A 21,466-nucleotide genomic window follows, 5' to 3' on the forward strand; every position below is an offset into this window, starting at 1 on the left:
AATGACGACGTTGCTGCAAAGATGGCAAGAGTGAGGCGCGTCCATGTGTTTAAGCCACGCGTCGTCCGGGTGGCTCTTGATGTCTTGATTCAGTCCAGAATCGCTGCCGTCGTCTTCCACATCGTCATCCTCACTGTCCTCAAGATGGGTGTCTTTTAGCCTGTCAGAGTTGTCCGGCGGTATGTCGAGGGCGCTTTTGTTGTGGGTCCACAGGCGGTGATCCCACAGACTGATGCCACTCTGGGGCCCACTTGAGAGTGAAGCCATCTCCTAGAATTAAGACGCACCGGAGAGTCCGGACAAAGTGAGATGGAGAATGGGTGGTGGCCTCAAGGTTGTAAGAAAACCGTGGCGCAGTTCCTAGCTCGGCAGATTAGGTCCAAAAAGTCCAACACCCAAACCCAACAAGTCGATGCAGCAAGAACAAAACAAACCAATCAAACGGCCGTGTCACCACCAACAAACCAACAGATATTTATGTCGCATACGCCTACCTTTACCTAATTGAGTCCTGAGAGGATAGTGCTCATGATGTCAAATCCATTGATCCTGAAATACAGCAGCCATACATTTCGTACTGCTGTAATTACCTAGACTAGGTACTTTGGACAACCAGATCTTCTCGCAGTCACTCCCCCTTCGCCACAAACATGTCACCAACCCACCCAAATACCCTGGTCAGTCTCCTCCCCATTCTCCTGGCATTCGTAAACGGAATCTTCCCCCTCGGATGCGGCTGGTGAAACTGGATTCTCGTCTGCGATTTGCTGCCCAGCCTCTGGAACTGCCAGGCCGAGCCATAGAGCTTTTCAGCTGCGAACAGCCCAGTCGAGGTCATGGCGTGCACAAAGTCTTGCCAAGGGATTTCGCCTGGGGAGGAAGTCACACCGGGGTTGAAGAACAATGTACGGAAAACCTTGAGGGAGCGGGGGTCAACCGCGATGGTGGGCGCCGGCTCGGAGGCTTCGATAGGCAAAGAAGTCGTCAAGGGAGCTGTTTGGTCGGACGACGGCAACCCCTTGGTTTTGGTCTTGGTCTTTGGCTTGGGCTCTTGTGATATCCTCTGGCCCGAGGTAGATCCAAAGTACAGCGTCGAAAGGGGTTTGCTCAGTTCCTCCACACTGTCAACGGTCTCGACGGGCCCAACCTTCTTGTCCGCAGGTGTTTCTGTACTGGTCTGCGGAACCCACTCGGGGGTTCGTTGCAACACACGGTTTCCAGAGAAGAGAGCTCTGGCGGCTGTGCCCTCCAAATGCTTGCACCTTGAGTCCACAATCTTGTCAGCCGCCTGCCAGAAACGGTCTAGGTTTTCCTCTGCTTGCCGCAAAGCCTCAACTGTGTCTTTTGTTCGGCGTTTCTCAACAGGATAGAAGAAACGCTTTTGGGAGGTGCTGGCCAAGTCGGCTACAGGAAGCAAGTATTGCTCTTGAAGACCATGGATGATGTTCCCAAGCGGTTTAGCCCAGACCGCAAATTTCTGTTGAATCTCATCCAGCTGGTCCTCCTCTGCGTTCTCAAAGCTTCGCGCCCAAGGCTGGAATTGATCGAGCTGGCTGAGACACTGACTGATAATGGAAGCATTACTGATCATTTCGGCAATACGAGATGAAACAAGGTTCGCTGCTTCGGGTTCGGCTTCCAGAAAACGCTGTAGTTCATCCAGAATCAAGGGCATTCCAGCAAGAAACAATGTCCTTCCATTTTCCCATAGGGTATTGAGGAGCCACAGCAGACGGCCTTCGACCGCGGTTCGCTTGGACTCGTTGACGGACATGATGGCTATTTTGGAAGTAGTGGCGTCGGGGGGGGGTTGGCGAGCAAATAGCCTGCGCAGCGGGGGGGAGGCTGAGACATTATGAAGCAGCTGAGACAGTGGACCTTTGGCCGCCTGGGTGAGAAAATAGCGAAACGTAAGAATGTGGCCGAGGAGCTCTTTTGGCAGGTCTTTAGAGGGTGACAGCTGGCTGGCGTATTTCTCATGTAGGAGGCGTAGCTCTTTACCTTGACGGTGCAGTTCAGCGAATATTTCAAGCTCAGAATAGGCTTCAACGATCAGATTGCCAACGACGCGTGCCCCTAAGATGTTCTGCCGACCTGGGCGAAGAGCCGGATGGATGTTGCCCTTGGTGTCCTTCAGCATCTCCTGTCTGTGGTCTTTGATGTCGTTTACCCGGTTGGCAAAATAGTCGGGGTCTTCTCTCAACGCCCATATGTGGTCCTTGGCGGCGGATACCTTGGCCTCGAGCAGCAAGTCAATCCGCGCAAAGTCGATTCGGGCTGGGAGTCGATAGGGTGCTTCGGCGGCCATGACGGCAAGTGAGTCGAATCCGTTGGTCTCGATTTCCGTCTTGAGATGGGGTTCAGGTTGGATCTGGTAGGTATCGCTTTTCAAGGCCTCCACTGGTATATCACGAAGAACGGCTTTGCAGAAAGCCAGCAGAAACTTCAGGATGCGCTCTTGGATCTCCAGCACGAGCAGGCCTTCACCAGGTAGAAACTGTTTTTGAGTATGCATCCAGTCGAACGCGTCCTCATGATCATCCCAGTTGATGACTTTGCCATAGCTGTCGACGTCGGTGGCGCCATTCAAAATCATGACATACTCGTTGAGATAGATCGGAACGATGGCGGTTGAGGTCATGCCCAAACGGATGGCGGTGATGTCGGCAGCGGCAAATGCGGAGGCATGATGGCGAGCCCGCGCATTGAGAAGGAGCAGGATATTCTTGGGCTTGCACAAGTCCTCCTGGTTGATGTAAGGCCACAGGTAATGGTCCCGGTATCTGGTCCCACCGTTGCGCAGCTGGCCGTTCTCTTTCCGAAAGGCATCAAAGTCCGGGCGGTGGATGGCAGCCATGCCAGGCCAACACTCAAGCAAGATCTTCAGCCTCTGCTGCCTGGACTTCTTCATCCATCGCTTCTGGATAGTGTCCTCATGCCGTATCACAACGTCGCGAAGAGCTGTGGATGTATCATGGATGGTTTGCGATCGCTCCCTGGCTTGCTTGCGGACAGCAGCTGGGGATTGGTAGGTTGGAACGGGGAGACCGGGTCCAAAAAGCCGTGAAAAGCAAGCGGGATCATTGTAGTCGATGTGGTCGGAGTCGGAGTCGTCCATGATCTCTCCGTGTCTGACAGAGAAATTCTGATCAAAGTAGGAAGTTGCTTGAGTTTGAAATGGGAGGAGAAATGTGCATTCCGGCCCTAGGTTAGTGAATTCCGGCCCCAATTAGTGAATTCCGGCCCTAAATTAGTGAATTCCGGCCCTAAATTAGTGAATTTCCTGGGTCGCCTGTGCTGCAAACCAAACTGCGTCCGTTTGCATCGGTATTCATGCCAGTCATATTTCAACACAATTCCAGCATTTCAAGAGGCCAATCAGCTTGACCAGACTGTGGGAACAAATTCTTTTCGGCTTGCTTTCCTATCAGCCGGCCCTCCAGACCTACCTTATCCTCGGTAACTTTTTTATTTGACAGCCATCAACCACCAAACGCAAGCCCACCAAAGCTCAGCAGCCCAGAAATTGCTGCACAGGTTGGGAGTGTCTGTGACAAGGGCTCGAAACATTAGTTTAGGCATCAAACAGGCCCTGAGGACGCATACTCTGTGGCCAATACCATTCCTTTGATAGCCGCGAGGCACTTGATTGCCTGCCTCACTTCCAACTACTGGCTCTCGACGCGCAGGTAGATCGTAATTGGGCCGTAGTGTGGCCGGTTGGTTATTTGATGTGTGATAGCGGTGCTACCTTGTTGGGCTGGCGACCTAGGAAAGTCACTGGCTGCGAAAATGAGGCTAAAATGGCCAAAAAATGGTAAGCAAATTGGTATTACAGTAGTTGGTTGTTGGTTAAAAAGTAAACAGTAAGAAAATCCAGCCCCAAGAGCAAACCGGTGTGGGTCTGGGAAAACCTGGGCCCTTTGGTGCCCCACACCCCCCCACAGACAGCACACCGCCGTCCAAAATGAAGCCATCGCCAATATCCTCCGAAGCCCAATATACGCCCAGATTCTTCCACTTCCTTTGACTCCTTTGCCCAATGCCCTAGTGGCCTTTTTCCCATACAAATACACGTTCTCCTACATATCTCAAACCGGAAAATCTCGCATTCCCAACAGCTGCACAAACTTTGCGTGCTTCTCCCTTTATAGTGCCTTTGTGAATCCATCCGCCGGCATCTCCAACCCAGAGATGTGTTGAATACCAAATCTTCCTTCCTTCACTTGTTCACCCACCCACTTGTACCGTATATCGATACACCGGGTCCTGGCGATATTCTGAGGGTTCAGAACTGTGATTTCGGCGTTCTTACTATCGGTGTACAGCATGTATGGCCTTGGCTGTGGCACACCACAGTCTTCCAATATCTTTGACACCCACTGCAGTGAATACCCTGTAGGCGTCAGGTTAGCAAACTCTGCCTCCGTCGTACTCAGGGCGACGAAGGTCTGCTTCTTACTCTTCCACAATACTGGCCCACCAGCCACGAAGACGACGTAGCCGCCAGTGGAATATCTCCAAGGTAAGACATCCGCGTATGAGGCATCTACGAATCCCACAAGCTTCATATCTTCTGCCGAGAACTCGGAGCCTCCCAGCACAATACACAGCTTCCTGGTGGCAGCCAGGTACCGGAAAAGGTGCTTCATCAACTCCAAGTGACGTGGTGAGGGCCCAGAATTGCCCCCGTAAAGGCGGTTAACGGTGAAAGTAATGTCGGGCCGAGTGCCGGTAGACAGCCAGTTCAACGCACCGGTCTTCCGAATATACTCCTTCACTTCCGCGGTCATTTTCTCCCACGTAAAAGGGAGCTCCAGCTTGGCTGGCCACGGCGTAGCTACGCCGGCCATGTCTTTATAGCCGAACTTCTCGAGTAAGGCGTCGATATAGGCCACCTGGGACAGGTAGACCTGCCTCTTCCCGCGGTTCCTCACGATATCAAAACCCAAGAACCTCTTCGGCTCGCCTAGTTTCTTGATGCCATACTTGCTCTCCAGCCCGGTAGCGATATCTTCAATGATTTTCGTCGTAGGCGCTGATATAAGTAGGTCATCCACGTACAGGACTACCAGGGCACCTGTCTCTTTGTGACGGAACAGGCAGAGGTCTGATGAGAGGGTATCGAAGCCCAGTTCAACCATCACAGGTTTCACTGTCTCGTACCAGTAGATAGGTGACTTCCTCAGGCCGTATAATGCCCTTTTGAGCCGGCACACCTTGCCCAGTGGCTTGCCCAAGCCATCTGGTGGTCGTACGTAGTACTGTGCGGTGTCAGGGATTTTGGCGTTGAGAAATGCCATCTTGAAGTCGTATTGAAGGCACTCCCAGTCATTCACGGCTGTAATAGCCCAAAAGCATTTGACTGCCACGCTACTCACAACGGCGGCGTAGACGTCCTGTGTGGCCCAGGAGTCCCTGTCAAAGTTGCCACACACCACCCACCTCGCCCTGGCCTTCACCTCACCAGTTTGAGGGTCCATCTTCTCATCGTATACCCATTTGCTCGGTAAGACGTTGTAGCCTTTCGGCGTATCCACCAGCTCGTAGACGTCCTTTTCCAACAGGCCGGCGTCCTGCTCCTTCATGGCAGGCAGCCAATACTTGTGGTAGTTCTCGAGCTTCCTCGCTTGCCGGTAGTTCCTGGGTATATGGGACTTGTTGATGGTTTGCAGAAGGTGGTCGATTTTGACCGTGGATAGGGCGTAGGCCACTACCTCACGTAGTCGTGGGTTGTCGAGATGTACTGTGAAAAAACCTTGGTAAGGGTGTTTACCCTGCTGTAGCTTCTGGTAGAAGCCTGGTCCCTGATTTTTTTGTTGTTGCTCTGCGAGGCCGCTCCTGAGCCGGCGGAGAAGCCACCGCTTCCTCCATATGGCCTGTATCAGGCTCGAAATCGTCGTCAGAGTCTTCGACCAGGCTTTCCGTGCCTGAATCCAGTAGCCTGCCATCGGCCTGGTCATCACCAGGCCCCCCCATAGCCTCACCCTCCTCCCCCCCCATCAGCCTCGCAGGGGAGGTGAGCTCTCTCATGGCAGGAGAGTCAGTGGTATAGGGCGCTTGGTTATGGTTTGGTGGGATAGGTACCTCGGACCGTATATCCTCCACCTCTTCGGCGTCAAAAAAGTCTTCCACGTCTGAGGCCTCAAGTAGTAGAGGTAGTGTTGGTGACGGCGTAGCTTTCGGAGTAGGTAGAATGGTCTGCCCAGGGTCCTTGGCCTTCCCTGTTTCAACTGTTGGAGCACTCTGCTGTGGATCGGGCTCCAGTATGGTGGTAGGTTTGTCATCGAAGGTGACCTTCCTCCCCAAGGATACCGTTCTGTTGGTGACGGCATCTTCTTCTTCGGCTATAGTACTATCAGTAAAGACTGCCTCGTACTTAATATCCTTATACTTATCGTCGTTAGGCCTGTAAGAATCGCCTTCGTTGAACTTCACGGCGTTGACCTTCACGACTTTGTTAGTGACTGGGTTCTAGACCCAGTATATTTTGCCGTGTATATTTGCGTAGCCGATAAGCTTTCCTTTCTCCGCCCTGGCGGTGAACTTATCCGAATTGGCCCGGTAGGCCGGCTTGACGTAGTAATACGCGTCGCAAAAGTACGAGCGTAGGTGCCGAATATACGGCTTCCGCTCGCCCTCGGGCATGTTGAGCCTTGTGGTATACTTCTCGTGAGCACTGATATCTCCCTCGTTGACCCTCGAGGGCAGTAGGTTACCCACGTAAACCACAGACTGCATGACAAATGGGAACAGCTTCTCTGGCACCTTGTAGGCCAGCATGATAGCCCTGGTGCGGTTAAGCGTAGTCCTCGCGGCCCTCTCCACCTTTCCATTCATCCACGGTGAGTGAGGCACGGTCTTGAGGATGGTGATGCCCTCCTGGTCGGCCCAGGCGGCCATGCGGCTGTCGTCAAAGGTCCCAGAGCCCTGGGCAAATTCCGTACCGCCGTTAAGGCCGATGATGCTGATCTTATGCCCGGTTTGGCGCGCGATTTTCGTCTCGAAATCCTTGACCTTATCGAATACCTGCTTTTTCTCCACTGTGAAGTTAATCCACTTATAGCCACTCCACATATCTACGTATTGGATAGAGTACTTGTAACCCAGATATCCAGGGTTCTTGTGGGTAACGACGTCGATACGGATAAAGTCGAACGGGTTGTTGGTCTGCGAAGGGGTCGATGAGCCTAGTTGATCTGTTATCTTTGCCATCACGCAGGGCTCGCAGAAAAAGTCATTGCCGACGAGCTTAATACCCGCCTGCGTACAAGCCTTGTAAATATCGTCCTTGTTGGCGTGCATTAGGCGGCGATGCATTACCCGGTAGTTGATAGATGCCATCACGGCCTTGATGGGAGTCTTCGCCAGGGATACTTTGCTGAAATCGGCGCCGGGCGTCGTATTCATCTGGTATATGTTGTTATTCCTGGTCAACTCACACACCACCTGCTTAGTACCTCTAAGGACCAGGTTGTGGCTCTCCTGGTCCCAGAAGATACCTTCATCGAGTAGCTTGCCCGCCGATATCAGATTGACGGGCGCCTGTGGGTGGTATACCGCTTCCTTGAGCTCCAGGGTAACAACCTGGCCACTTGAAAGGGTAGATTGCAGCGCTGCGGCACCCTGGTAGCTGCACTTTGTGATATCTCCTGACGACGAAAGGAACCTCTTTTCCTTCCCCTCAGGTAGTAAGTGGAGCTCGGTGAACCACTTCAGTTTATTGAATACGAAATCCGCGCATCCGGAGTCGTAGTACACGTGGTCTTTGAATGCCTCGACGGCCTGTTGGACTTCAGGGGCATCTACTGAGGAGAGTGCTGCCTCTGGGGGCCGAGACGAAAATCCGATTGGTCATCGTCATGGTAGGTGGGGAGCGATATATTGGCGAAGTTGTTGGACAGCATCAGGGTACTGTGGGCAGGTCGGTCCCTCGAAGACCCAGTATTGGTGACGCCACCAGTATGGCCTTGAAGAGTCCCTGTTGACGAGCCAGTACTCTGCCGCCTCTCTTGCCTATCCGCTTGTGCCTTTTCCCTGTGCTCCCAATCCTTTGGAGCCTTGTCAGGGTCACACCACCAACAGGCCTTGCCCTTCGGGTGGTGACGACCACAGCCCATGCAGTGCTGGTTGCCTTTCCTTAAGCCCTTGGTGCATTGGTCGCACTTCTTCGTCGAGGTTGATGATGTGGTAGGTGAGGGTGTAGTCGCGGCCGGGGCCTTGGTGGTCTCGATGGTGATTTTGGAGTGAGCCGGCGTGGTCTCCTCCGTAACGGCCTTGGCGCTATACTCCTGGCAAAGAAGCGACCAGGTCATGGTGCCGTCTTCTATCTTCCTTGCTAGCCGGTCGTACAAATCGGGGTACGCGGTCTTGATGCCGTTCAGGGCAGCCCAGAGGTGAGCCACGTGGCCGATCTTGATTTCCATCGTATCAAGACGACGGCGAAGGACCTCGAGCCGGCTGAAGTAGGCTTGGAATGAGGCGAAGTTGGCACGCTTGAGAGTGAAATACTCCTCCAAAAGTATACCAGCGATGTCGAAAGTGCCGCGCTGTAGGGCTTGGATAATCTTCTGGTATAGACCATAGGTACCAATGCCGTCGGCCTTCTAACCCAGGTTGAGAATTCGTTGTCGGATCTCGGGCTTCTTGACGGAAGCCATCATCAGGTTCTGGATGTCCAGGTTGTTAGTACGCCATTGGTCGAAGGCAGGTGTCCCTTCTTCCGCTGGTGGCTGTATATTAGCCTTAATATAATCCTCCAAGCCATGGTACATAAGGGACTGGGTTAACTGAAATTCCCAGCCGGAAAGATCGGTCTCTGAGTTCAGAGCCGGCAAGGCTTGAAAGGTTCGTTGCCTAACCGTAGCGACGGTGTTGGCATTCCCCATAGCTTTCACAAGCTCCAAGAGCTGGGCCATGGTGACGTTAGTGCCAGCCATCTTGAAAGAAAAACTGGTCAAAGAGAAGTCGTAAGAAAGACGCTGTGAGAAAGACGTCGAAAGAAAGACTCAAAGAAAGGCGCCACCTGACTTTGTGGCCGCCAACAGTGGGTTGAATTGACTTGGGCAGAGGGCGAGATGCTTGCTCCGCTATCGGTCTCCTGATAAGGCAGGACAGAGTTCTCGACTGCTGCCGGAAAACAGTAATTTCCCAGCCAAAAGGTCGCAAAAATGGCAGAACCAAGGAAACTTGGCCAGGAGAAGGTTGGCGCCGTAAACCACACTCTTATCGGTGAGGGGTGGTCGGTCGCTTCAACTCTTCGTCAAGATGAGGGTCAGGGTTAAAACCAGGCTTCCGTTGATTAGGAAGTTGGTTAACTCTCTCAACGCCTCCAAAATCGCCGTCGAAAGGTCCAATTGCGTGATATTGGCCTGACAAGGGTCGAAAAGTCGTAAGGTCCGGTGTGGTATTCGGCCTTGCGAGGTCGGGTTGTCGACGAGGGCGTCGACTTCGGTTTGCTTGGTGATTTAAGCGTCAAAAGAGCTCATAACCTGTTGGGCTGGCGACCTAGGAAAGTCACTGGCTGCGAAAATGAGGCTAAAATGGCCAAAAAATGGTAAGCAAATTGGTATTACAGTAGTTGGTTGTTGGTTAAAAAGTAAACAGTAAGAAAATCCAGCCCCAAGAGCAAACCGGTGTGGGTCTGGGAAAACCTGGGCCCTTTGGTGCCCCACATACCTTGACTGAGGGACAATGCAGCTAGAACAAAATATCAAAAGGTCAGGGGCCGACCGAGAAAGTTATACAGCAGAGGGTTGTGAAGTGAGATATGATCGACATGCTCGTCCAACAACGATCTGTTCGGTGGTGAAGTTTGCAACAGGCTTCATTCTCGTGGTGGGTGTCGTAGATAAACCCAGTGTGACATGAATCTTACATTACGTGTTGACACACTTCCGGAAATTCATAGTGTATTCAAGTCGTTCTCACAGGCACGTCATCATTTGGTTTTGGACTGAAATTAGGAAACTTGATGAGGTTGAAGACCATGTATAAATTATTAGCTTTAAATGGGAAAGATTTGATCTGCTTGGCCAAGGCCAGGAAATATAAGGGACACTTGGTTTCTGACCGGCCCATGACTCTGGTGACAGTCACATCAAGCCGAACATGTGGCTGACAAGTAATACAACTGCCTGCGCCATGTGAAAGGGGCCCGGGTTTTGAGCAGAACACTTCCATTGAAGCTGGTATTGAGTACTTTCTGGGTCCTCTGCTCGTCGTGCTATCATTCATCCATCCAACCAGGTCGAAATCCAGATGATGTCTTCCTCTTCTCCCCGGCCCAATGCCATCCATGTCCTGTTTTTCCATCTCACGGCCGATGACCACTAAAAGCAAGCCCCACAGCCCGGTGTCCCAGAAACTGATGCGCATAAAAGGGGTATACATGAAGAAAGAAGAGCTTGAGAAAAAAAGACAACAAACAACTATGTACAAGGCTTTTCCCTTCCGATATCCCTGTCCGGCCTAAACAAGCGACCCTCCACTTTGTCCCTTTGCCAAGATTGTTGTATCCAGCGAGGCGAGTTCCAGAGAGAAAAGCATATGACGGTTGCCGTACAGGTTTCCTTCGCAGGAGATGTGCTCTGAGTAAGGTAAGTAGAAATAAAACATTTGAGGCATGATGCTGGCCAAGGTAGCGGATGGCAGTCCTGTCTTCATCATGTCGTAAAAAAATAGTGCAGCAGACCAGTATGCAAATAGGGGTATCATAAAACAAGAGTAAAACGTGAAACAGGCCGCCATCCGTCGTCAATGATGTGTGATGTTGGGAAAGATGATGGTTTTGGTAGAGATTGTAGTTTAAAGAGGTGCCGATAAGCCTTGGGTGGCGGTGGTAGTACCACTATTGCTACGCATCCAAGCAAACATGCCGCTGCCTGTGACAGCCGGAGTGGGTGGTTCGACGGGGGTTCGGAGTTGTTGCACTTCGCGCGGCTCGAGAAGAAGACTCTTGCGATAGTGGGAAGCCTGCGTGTTGGCACCCGCCTTGTCCTTTTCGCGGACTCGGTCGATCTGGCTAGACAGCCATTCTTGCAGGTCGGCCACCTCAGTCAGGCGGTAGGGGATCTGGAAGCGCTGCAGCTCGCCGATGCTCTTGGCCGTGCGAGTGTGCTTGTCAAAGTTGATGACCACCAGCCCAGTATCGCTGGTCTTGGTAGCAGGATTGCCAACATCGACAAAGGTGAGATCAGTCAAGAACATGCCCAGAAATGGCAGGCATGGAGGGACACGATCGTGAAGCCGGGCGCGAAGGGCCTTGTAGTTCTGGTTGAAGTCCACTGTGGATTGCAGCGACTTGAGCATCTCCTTGCGCTTGACGCTCACAGTGTCCCATGTCATCTTGAGGCGCTTGATGCTGGTGTCGGTGAGTGCGCAAGTGATGGCCATCAGGGCATCGTAGTTATGCAGCGAGGAGCATTGGCTGGCAATCTTGATCCAGTGCTTGATGACCAACGCCCGTTTCTTGACCTCGTCGTACTGCAGGATGGTGTCGGCAACCAGGTTGGAGAGACCTGTGGTAAAAGCCGACATGGCCTTGACGTTGGGGGCACCAACTCCAGCAAGCTTGGTCCATTTGGATCCCAAGAGCTCCTCCGGCAGGATCGAGCAAAAGAGAGACATCTGCTTGATGGTAAGCTGGCGCGCAATCTCCAGAGGGTCAAAGTCCAAGATGGATGGGCAGCTGCCCCCGGCCTTCCAAGCAGTCAGGGCATTGGTCTGGCTTCTGGTCATGGCAGGCGCAGGAACCAGTGTCTCGGCGGGGATGTAGTGGGTGCCCGTGGCGCCTGATTTGCCCATGGATGACACGAACCTAGGGACCAGCGCACCATCGGCGACAGACACCTTCTCGGCAAGATCGAGGAGCCGCTTGGCGGCCGAGGGAAGAATGGCCGCTAGTTTGACTTGGGCGAATTCCTTGATCAAGTCAAGGGCTTCACGGTCTGTCTCCTCCCTCCAGTGTGATTCGAGCCAGCCCTTGAAGACATTGTACGTGCGCAAGCGCACCGGGGCGGCAATGGTGCTACTTTCACCGACATAGTCGAAACGCTCAACGAGAGCCTGTGTAAGCGCTGTCGGAGTGCAAAAGAGCCGAAAGGTGAGATAGAAGGTCGAGACAAACATGGCATCGGGTGTCGACTCGTGGGTGGTAAGTCTCTCGACCAGGGCGGGGAGCGAGCCACCCGTGACCTGGCCCTCCTTGTTGAACACCAGCTCGTGGGCAAACGTCTTCTCAATCAGTCTGGACTCGACATCATCCACCTCCTCGGCCTGGCTCGTGGTCTCGGTCGTGCTCAAATCGGAGAATGACGGCTGGTTCCTTGGAGCTTGTGTGCTGTCGGGTGTGGTGGCACGCGTCGAGGTCTGCGACAGAATGCTGGACTCTGAATGCCGGCTGAGATATGTGCTACCCGAGCCCGAGCTCGAGGCGGTCATGCTTTCCGAGCGGAAGGAGCGGAAATCGCTTCCATTCGTGCTGGATGGCTCGAGGGGACTATAGGTATCCATTGGGAGAGAGGCGGTTGATATTCTTGGTAGTGGTGGGAGGTCGGCACGGTTGTAGGACGCGGTCTGGACGACACTGGAGGCACGGTCACGCATCGGGAGTGATTGTGGTCGCGAGTCTGAAGGCAAGGGATGCGAAACTGGCTGCTCGGTAATTGGCGAGGTGACCTGCGGAACATCGGGAAGTGGCTTGTCAATCGAGAGCACGACAGACGGAACGGGAGCCGAAGATGTGACGGAAATTGCTGTCGACGCCGTTGGTGTTTCGGACACGGTTGATCCAGCGATGCTTGCCGACTCGGATGGGCAGTACTTGGAGTCCTTCTCCTCCCGAACCAGCGTCAATGCCGAAAGGTCAAAGTTGACGCCCAGACTCCCATTGTCAAACTCGAACTCGAAGTCGCCGATTCTTTCGATCACCCATTTTGTCTTGGCCACACATTCGCCAGTGGCTTTAACACAACCCGTTGCGGCGCCCAATAGCCGGCCATTATCCTGAGGGACGATCACGTCTTCTTCCATGTCCAATGTGGCATTGGCGAGTATATCGCGCGCCGTGTGCACCAGCTCCTGGATACGGTCGTACATGGCCGCACGAGACTGCTCCAACACATCGATGACTGCCGCGTTGTGTGTGCAGACAACATCCACCACCACCAAAAGCTGCCCTCCCGATGTTGCCGACTGCTTGACGGCACGAGCAAGACTGGGCCTCGACTGCGACTGGAGATGTAGCCGCCCGATGAATGAGCCCAAGTGCGAGAGGAAAATATCGTGGCAGGCGTTGAGCTTTTCCGACACTAGATTCTGCGAGTGCGCCAGGGGTGAGGGACCTGCGATGCTGAGACGATGAGAGAGGGTGGAAGACGGGCGATGAATCTGGAGTGGGCCGACCTGAGACAGACGGCGGGCATTTGTATTCTGTGTGCAAACTGAAGACAAACGGTTTTCGGCTGGGGTCAGACTTCGTGCCACGTCGCTGGCCGCGTACTGTGCCCTCTCGGCAGTCTCCCCGTCGTCCTCGGCGCGGGAACCTGCATCCGCTGCCGGGCCATAACCGGCATCAAAGTTGGATGACTCTGCTGGTGGCGTTGGTGGAACCTGGTTGTCCTCAGCTGCCGTTATGGCTGCGATTGTGGGCACCAGCGGCCTCCTCTCCTCTTCCAAGACGTCCAAGAACCTCACTCCCTTGGTGACAATCTTGAAGGCACGCAGAATCATTTCGTCCACCACTTCGTTGACCTCCTCCACGTTGCCCATGCGCTGGGCATCATGCAGCCGCCTAGCTGTCTTGACCAGGCATGATAATTCGGACAATAGTGACTTCCGGTTTCGCCGTAGCCCATCGTATTGTTGCACGAGGGGTGATTCTCTTGTCAGACAGTGTGTACGCTCCTGTGAGATTATTAGATGACACCATCCAGCAACAGCCCGATCACGGCGCCTGATAGAAACGTACCAATAAATAGCGAACACCGGCAATGATTCCCTTCATGAATTCCTGGTTTCCAAACATTTCGCTGTCATTCCCACACGTTGCCCGCATCATGTCCCAAAAGTTGAGCAGCGCCTTCAACAAACTCCTCATCTCGTCAGGGTCGTACGCCTCGCAGTAATTGGTAGGAAGCCACCCTCTCGCGCCATTGACCAGCAGAGTGCCGTCGGCCCAGCCGTTGGTGTGAATCGAGTGGACCAGGACAACATCGCCCTCGTTCAGCGGGAGGGTGACGGTGGAGTCGTTCACAATGTTTTCTGGCTGGAAGGGATAAAAGGCCCTCAGAAAATTATGAAAGACGGGCGGCTCGTTGGCCATTTCGATTTCCATCTGAACGTGCTCCTGCGCCTGCGTGTAGAGGTCCTCCTGGGATCCATTCGGGGTCGCTGGCGGCGTTATCTGTGATTGCGAATATGGGTCTGATGAGTCGGCCACACTTGATCCATTGCTGCGGGTTTTCTGTATCGCCAAGGGGGCCACTTGTAGGCTTGATCGCGCGGGTTGGCTGTTCAGCATTGCCATTGCTGTCGGTGATGGTGGTAAGAACACATAGGCCTCGCAGTTGCGACCAGATGGGGGCCAGTGTTTTCAGGCGCAAGTCCGGGTCGCTAGAGGAGGAACGAGTGTCAGTACAAGAAGTGGACGACGGTCGGCACGTCCTCGTGGACCAGCTTGTTTTTGGTGACAGTGTTGAAGAGGTGAAGAATGTAGGGAGCGAGGTTTCCTTGGTGGCAGGAATGAGAAGCTGCATACCAGGGGGAGGCCCCAGGTGACGAAGTTTTGGAATGGTGATCGAAGCAGACGGCAATGTGCAAACCGGGCAGGATTTGATTTCATACCTTTTTCTGTCTGTTGTGGCCAGCCAGTCCAGTGATGCGGTCTTGTGTTGCGGGATCGTCGCTGTGGGATGGCTGGAAGAAGCAAGAATGCAGCAGCAGCAGCAGCAGCAGCAGGGCGACTTGTCGCTATTGCTGTTGCTGTCGCTGTCGTCGGGAACTCGAGTGGCAGCTCGGATCGGTTATAACATGCACCTTGTTGTTGTATCGGACATCAATGCAGGTCAGTCGTGTGAGTCCAGCTGTCCAAGTCCTGGTCGACCGTGGTGATGATCCAAAGTCGGGTATCTGTATTGATTGGTAGTTGGTACGTGTGGGTAATTTACAAGAATCCGGGGGTAGGTGGTGCTATGTCCAAGTTGCGACCAGCCGCGCGTGTCGATTGTTGCTTGATGTTTTTCGAGTTATGAAAAAAAGAAAAAGATGAAACCCAGAAGGCTCGAGACTCGAGAGAATGGAAGGAGGCAGACGATGGAAAGAGACGTCGCTGCTGCTGCTACTTCCTCTCCCTCTCTCTGTCTGTGGTTCCCCTGTCGTGGTCCCCTGGCTGCAGCGATGGTTCATGACTCCACTCCCTCTTTCCAGACTGGCACCCTGGCAGGGTTCATCTGCAATATTTTTCGTCGCGATATTGCCCGTTGGGGAACGCTGCGGGTCTTGCGGGTAGCCCCCCGGTACACGCTAACGGCAGCCAACGAGCGTTCAGAGGAAGAGCTCGGGACCATGGATTTCTCCCCCGGTTCACTCCATCCCAAAATTGGAGCGACCAACCCGGGGCGTGTTTTTATTATACCATCACATCACAGCTTTTGATCGTATCTGTAATTCACGTGTTTCGCCTCACGTTCGAGGCCGATTGGACAGCTCTCTCCGCATGTCTTGAACTTCTTTTCATTCGGACTCGGGGTTTATTGACTTTGTATAATAAGTCTCTCTCTGTCTCTTGAGGAGAGTGAGAGAGAGGTAGGTGGTCGGGTGTCCGGTGTGGGCGGGACGGCTCCAACTGTGCCTTCCGTGGGTCATGATGAATTCTGATAGGGTCTCGACGTTGCCGTGGTTGCACTCGCGGTCAAAAAGTGCACTTTTCAGTATCCTACTGGTGGCGATCAGTTGTTGGACATCCCGCTACCATCAACACCTCGATCGTTTACTGCATTTGTCAGGTTTTGGTTGCGTTCTTGCGATACCGGCCAAAAGCTGACTGCTGCAGTGTGCCTCACGCTATGCATTGATATCACATTCCCTCTCCGACCGGGGAGAGTGGTTGATCGCCTTCACATGGAGCTACTGCGCGAGAATCTGCTTTTTTACCTCTGATCACAGTGGGCAGTGATAGCTTGGCTACCTTACCTGACTTCGCCAGATACTGTGTGCCCTCATCTCCGGTTGTTGTCGTCGTCCTGTACAAAGCACTGTCCAGGCACCTCACTCGCTTTCCAGGTTACCCCACGCTGCAGGATGCCCCGTGTTCCCCACCGAACGGGAGGCAGTTGCTTGTTAAGCACACGCCCCAAGCTTTCTTTTCTTGGCGTTTATGTGTCGCCGAGGGCAACGTCCAGGGTCGTGTTGTTGCCAGTCTCCCCTCGAATTGTTCTCAGTTGCATTTTGTTTTTCTTTCGTGCCATCAGGTTATTTCCACGCGCCAACATCAATGCTACTGCAAACAAGCAGATAATGGAGACGGCGTCACCGTTTAATATCGCCAGTCTTCCTGCTGGGATCCTCTTATCTCTCAGCGTCCCATCAAGTCTCGGTTGGTTCTGCCGTTCGCTGAAGACCTGCAGAGCACGCGTCCAAAGATGCCCTGTGCTTCTTCCCCACACCACAGCTGCAGCGGCACTGAAGATAGCTGCAGGGAATTGAAATTCCCATTGATTTGAATTGGTGAACCTGACATTCTCTTGAGAGATCTGAATGCTCAAAAGGAGTGCCGTTCGAATACCAAAGCCTGCGCCATGATCTGACACTTTGGCCTCTGGCTCTCTGGGTACTCGAACCTTTGAAGTTTCACAGCCTTCCCCAAATGCGCCTCGACGTTTCACGCAAGGCCTTGTCTCGGATATCGACCTTTTTCGTCTAAACATTGCAACCTGGAAGCTGAAGACGTCAAGCCTCGTCTGGTATCAGCAGCTTCTGCTCGTCTGCTGCACAAAGGTTGCTGCGGCCATCCGTCCGGGTGGACGGACCCACCTGACAATGCCGACCCGGTGCTCTGGCGCCGTAAAAACGACCGCGACGGCCTCAGACGCGGAGGCCGGACCAGGCGGGCGATAGTGTATGGGGCCGGCGCCAGTTCACAGGCCGGTGACTTGGCCGCAGCCCAAGGGAAAGAGTTCTCCTTTTCAACGCAGCCACTTTTCACTACTTTGTAAAAAGACGCGGAATTGCCCGTGTGCAGTCAGCAATCATGGACAACCTGGAAGGTACGTGGGGGTGAACCCTTGACACCTGCACAAGTTCGCTCTTAGCGTGGCAAGGCACGCCATGTCGCGTCCTGGCGAACATGAGATTCTTTTCTCGCTCCAACTCACTGATATCTGTACACCCTGGCGGATCCGACTGATGATCCAGTGTCAAATATCCCAGGCTCCAGGCTTGTTGATGAGACCCCCCAAATCACGTCAACTCTCCACCAAACGAACACGCCCCGGGATCAGGAAATCAAGATACAGGAAAACGGGGATTCCCCAGATCAGCATCAGGGCCAGGCCACGTCCACCTACCCTGACCCCCTAACCATGTGAGCGGCGGCAGCAGATGTCTTGTGCTCGACAGCAACTCCAGCATTTAGCCAATGTATAACATATGAATGAAGCCCGTGAGTCGTCGCGGTGCTGCGGAGACTTTTGCCAGGCAAAAACCACAGAGATCAACAGATCAAGCGAGCAGCCCAAGCGAGTGGACACATCCCACGAGCTGTCAAGCTGGACACCCAGTGTTGGCTGCATGTTTCACTTTTCAACCTTCCATATTAGGTCCAATCCCACGTTGTGCAAGCTCCGAAAGCAGAGAATTTATGGAGCTGATTTTCCTTTTCGAGGGCTTTTCCAAGGTGCCTACATATGCAGACCTACTGCAGCATGTCGATGCCGGCCAGCGGCGGGGAAGGTTCAGCAGCTGCGCGACAAGCCAACTCGGGGTGTGAAGAGCTCGCCACTTCAGCCTCAACACAGGGACACATCAATACGAACATGGAGGGACGGCATCGCGGCACATCGGCTCTTTTCCGGGCAATGTCGAAGCTCTATCCAAACTTACCAGGCCGCGTCTGCCGCCATCACCTCGGCCAACACGATTGGTCAATGGTATCGACGTCAGCAACTGGGTGCGGGAAGGCGGGGTAACTCGGTGTGAAATGGTACCCGGGACCTGCATTTGCGCAACCCACCACCACCACCCCACCAGCAGCAGCAATTAAGATCAATCAATCTATCTGTCTATCAATCGCCACGGGCGATAATCAACTCAATGTCGTCAAACCTCAACATCGGGCATCAAGCACACAGACAGACAGACGACCTTGGAAGCCCAACGGCGCCTACCGCCCACCGTTCACCGCCCGCCCACCGGCTTGGCGTTCAATGGCGGCGGTTTTCTAGTGCCGAAGACCACTTATCAATAATGTGAAAGATCAGTAACAAATCGGAAACCATGCAGTCCTCGGTAATCAGGCCACCACGATGCCCATCTTGCGGCATCTCACACCCTGTATCGACAATAACTAACACTGCATTTTACTTCAATTCCGTCCCCGTCCCGGCATTCACATCGGGGGTTAGTATTCTCATTGGCCAGTCCCACCTGATAATTGGCCGCCTCCATCGACAAGGTTGCTTGTCTGCTTGTTTCGACACAGGTGGAGAAAGGCGTTTCTCGTGGGGCATCGGCAACCAGGTTGACAAGGACAGCCTTGGTTGTCAATTTCCTGGCAGGCCTGGCAGAAACCCCAGGGTCCTGTCATGCCTGTCTTTTCCTTTCTGTTGAGTGCTTGTGGCTGCCCATCAAGGTTCCACCGGCTGCCAGCGGTCTGGCCGACTCGCTATCGTGAGCTCGGCGTTGATCACTGCTCGCCTCGGCATGGCGGCCGAGACGAGCTTGGACGATCAACACCCAAAACCGCCATTACTGGAGCCCGCGATATTGTGCTGATCACTACCTGTCCGGCTCATTTGGCAGAGAGGCGTGAGTGAGATGCTGGTAGCATCGCAGAGTACCTCGGTTTCAGGCATTACATACGCGCATTTCAAGCAAGATGGTAAGATAGACGACGGGTGTGATTATGATCTGATACTTTTTGGAGCCGGCGTGGCTCCCAAGCGTCACAACGCTCGAGAACTCCGTCTCTCGGCATGAACTATCGGCGGAAATCGCTACACTACACCGATCATCAACCACATGTGACACCAGCAACACGCATCAGATTCCATTCTCATCGTGGCGCATACACAAACGCCAACTGATCCACTTCACTTCCGTCCTGCCCAACAAACCCGACAATCTGCCACCCGCTTGGAGCCGTGAATGTTTGGCAGGAACTGGTCGCCGAGCCCGCTGTGAGACTGCGCCCTGAAGAAGTCACAGCTCGGATATAAAAGTTGCGAATTTGCCCGTTACGTTGGCCGCTGCAGAGCTCGGCCTGGGTCCAGTATTCGGTCGCTCCCAGGGCGAGAGAAACAACACTCCCGCCGGTGCCGCCGTGGGCGAATATAGTGCCGTCTGTCAGTGTCAGTCCGACGCTATCAAGACGGGATCCTCCTCGGAAAGTGATGGTTGCCGTCTTTGGCTTGTTGGTCCCGGCAAGGACGGGGACATCGCTGAACCAGGTGCCGTGGGGACCGCCGAACAAGCTGCTCTGACGAAGGGACGCTCCAGAGGACCAGGTGTAGTTGACAAGGACTGGGTTGTGATCTGTCAGGATGTTGCCGTCGGCCTGAAGGAACCGCAAAGTATCGTAGCGGACGTCGGTGGCCTGGAGGTTGAGGAGCGGGCTAGCCCGGTAAAAGACCTTGTCCACGATTTCACACAGGTCGTTGGCAGCGGGGTTGCCGCATGAGCTGGGGGACTGGGGAATGACGTTATTGTAGAGGAGCTCAACCCAGGCATCCTTGAGTCGGGGGCCGGAAGGATTCTCGCTGGCGAGCAAATCCCGGATGCCCGTGTCGCCTGTCCGAGTGTAGCGGCTGTTGAAGTCACCAGCCACAACGACAGCATTGCCCTTGCTCCACGTGGCAATGTAGTCAACCACCTGCTTCACGTTGTCGTTTCGGGCAGTAAGATCACCAGGCTCGACACCGGCGTCGGCGTGGAGATTGTAGAAATCAACATAGGCCGCAGTGGAGCTGTCGGATGAGATGGCCACACGCATGAAGGTGAAGCCTTTCGGCGTCAGACAATCGGACTGGCTCGCATCGGAGCATTTGTTCCACTTGATACGCCGAAAGTCAACCCAGGGAAGGTAGGACACGGTGTTGAGACCCGAACCAAACGGAACACCGCCCGATGTGGCAGTCCTGTGCGGATGCGTGTTGGTCCGGTAGATGTGAGCGTGGTAGTTGAAGTCCTGTCACCAACGTGTCAATGCTCCGATTCGGGTGATGATCTTGAAACAAGGAGTCAGGGACCTACCTCTTGCAGCTGCACGACGTCGATCCCATATTCGGAGAACTTTGCACCCATGGCCGCCGCGTTGGCTGCCTTGTCGCCGGGAACACCATTGTCGTTGAGGATGGCCGGGAGGCCGGCCACATTGATGGTCAGGGCGTCAAAGTTGCCCGACGTGGCCGCGAGGGCACCCTCTAGCAGCAACGCTGACGAGAACGCCGCGAGTCTTGATGTGGACAGCTTCATCTTGACAAGATGGTCAAACTCCAAAGGTAGGGTGCTGGGTTTGGCCGTGGAAGTCTACGTAACAAGCCACACGCAGAAAGACGCCCCCCCTTATACATCGACAGCCATCGCCTCTCGTCCTCTTAACGACCGTCCTTGGCATGGCCAGTCTTACCTATTCGAGATATCTTTCGTACTACCCACCCTTTTGGTCGAGTTGGAAGTGTCTTTACACGTGTAACCGAGATGATTGACAGACGGCTCCCCGCCTTGAATTCGGCTCTTGCTCCTCGCTCGTCGGTGGAGGTTCCTGGTTTTGAGGATGGGCGTCCGGCGCGATGTCACCTCAACCGGTGCCCCGCATGACGTTGCCCAGCCTTGACCGGATCGCGCGAGATGAGCGCGTGGACGAAGATTTTAAGATCTGAATGCCGCGTGGGCCGATGTGGGGATGTCATTGGGTTTCCCAGAAGAGGGTCTGCTATCGGCTCTCGCGGCTCCGGCGGTGGGCCGGGTTCACGGCAGGTGCCGGAGCCCCCTGGACGGGCGAGGGTGGGGCCGTGTCGGCGTCAACCCGGCTCATCCTCTTCCAGAATCTGAGTCTCATCTTCTCGAACAATTCTTATGTTTCAGTCGTTGATCATTCTATTTTCTCGACATGTCCAGGATGAGCACTGGTTGGTTGTTAACTTGTTGAAACCAAACACGCACGTCATGGGCGGGATGAGCATCAGACGAAAGATGTCTCATCCTTCTGCCCGTGTTCCGGGTCCAGTCCGATCACCAAGTCATTGAAGGT

The 21,466-nt window shown here is 54.0% G+C and overlaps 3 protein-coding genes across 3 annotated transcripts; all 3 read right to left on the minus strand.

Moving 5' to 3' along the window:
• Window positions 1–628: 628 nt before the first annotated feature.
• On the minus strand, window positions 629–3,118 carry PODANS_3_11000 (uncharacterized protein; the record flags this gene model as incomplete). The annotated part of the gene is made up of 1 exon (XM_001903496.1): window positions 629–3,118. One exon carries the CDS (start codon window positions 3,116–3,118, stop codon window positions 629–631), a length of 2,490 nt encoding a protein of 829 aa, XP_001903531.1.
• Window positions 3,119–10,806: 7,688 nt separating this feature from the next.
• On the minus strand, window positions 10,807–14,527 carry PODANS_3_10960 (uncharacterized protein; the record flags this gene model as incomplete). The annotated part of the gene is made up of 2 exons (XM_001903497.1): window positions 10,807–13,902; window positions 13,970–14,527. 2 exons carry the CDS (start codon window positions 14,525–14,527, stop codon window positions 10,807–10,809), a joined length of 3,654 nt encoding a protein of 1,217 aa, XP_001903532.1.
• Window positions 14,528–19,270: 4,743 nt separating this feature from the next.
• Window positions 19,271–20,688, minus strand: PODANS_3_10950 (uncharacterized protein; the record flags this gene model as incomplete). The annotated part of the gene is made up of 2 exons (XM_001903498.1): window positions 19,271–20,401; window positions 20,467–20,688. 2 exons carry the CDS (start codon window positions 20,686–20,688, stop codon window positions 19,271–19,273), a joined length of 1,353 nt encoding a protein of 450 aa, XP_001903533.1.
• Between the last annotated feature and the right edge of the window lie 778 nt (window positions 20,689–21,466).

Source organism: Podospora anserina, chromosome 3, assembly GCF_000226545.1.
Source record: "Podospora anserina S mat+ genomic DNA chromosome 3, supercontig 3".
Classification (NCBI taxonomy): domain Eukaryota; kingdom Fungi; phylum Ascomycota; class Sordariomycetes; order Sordariales; family Podosporaceae; genus Podospora; species Podospora anserina.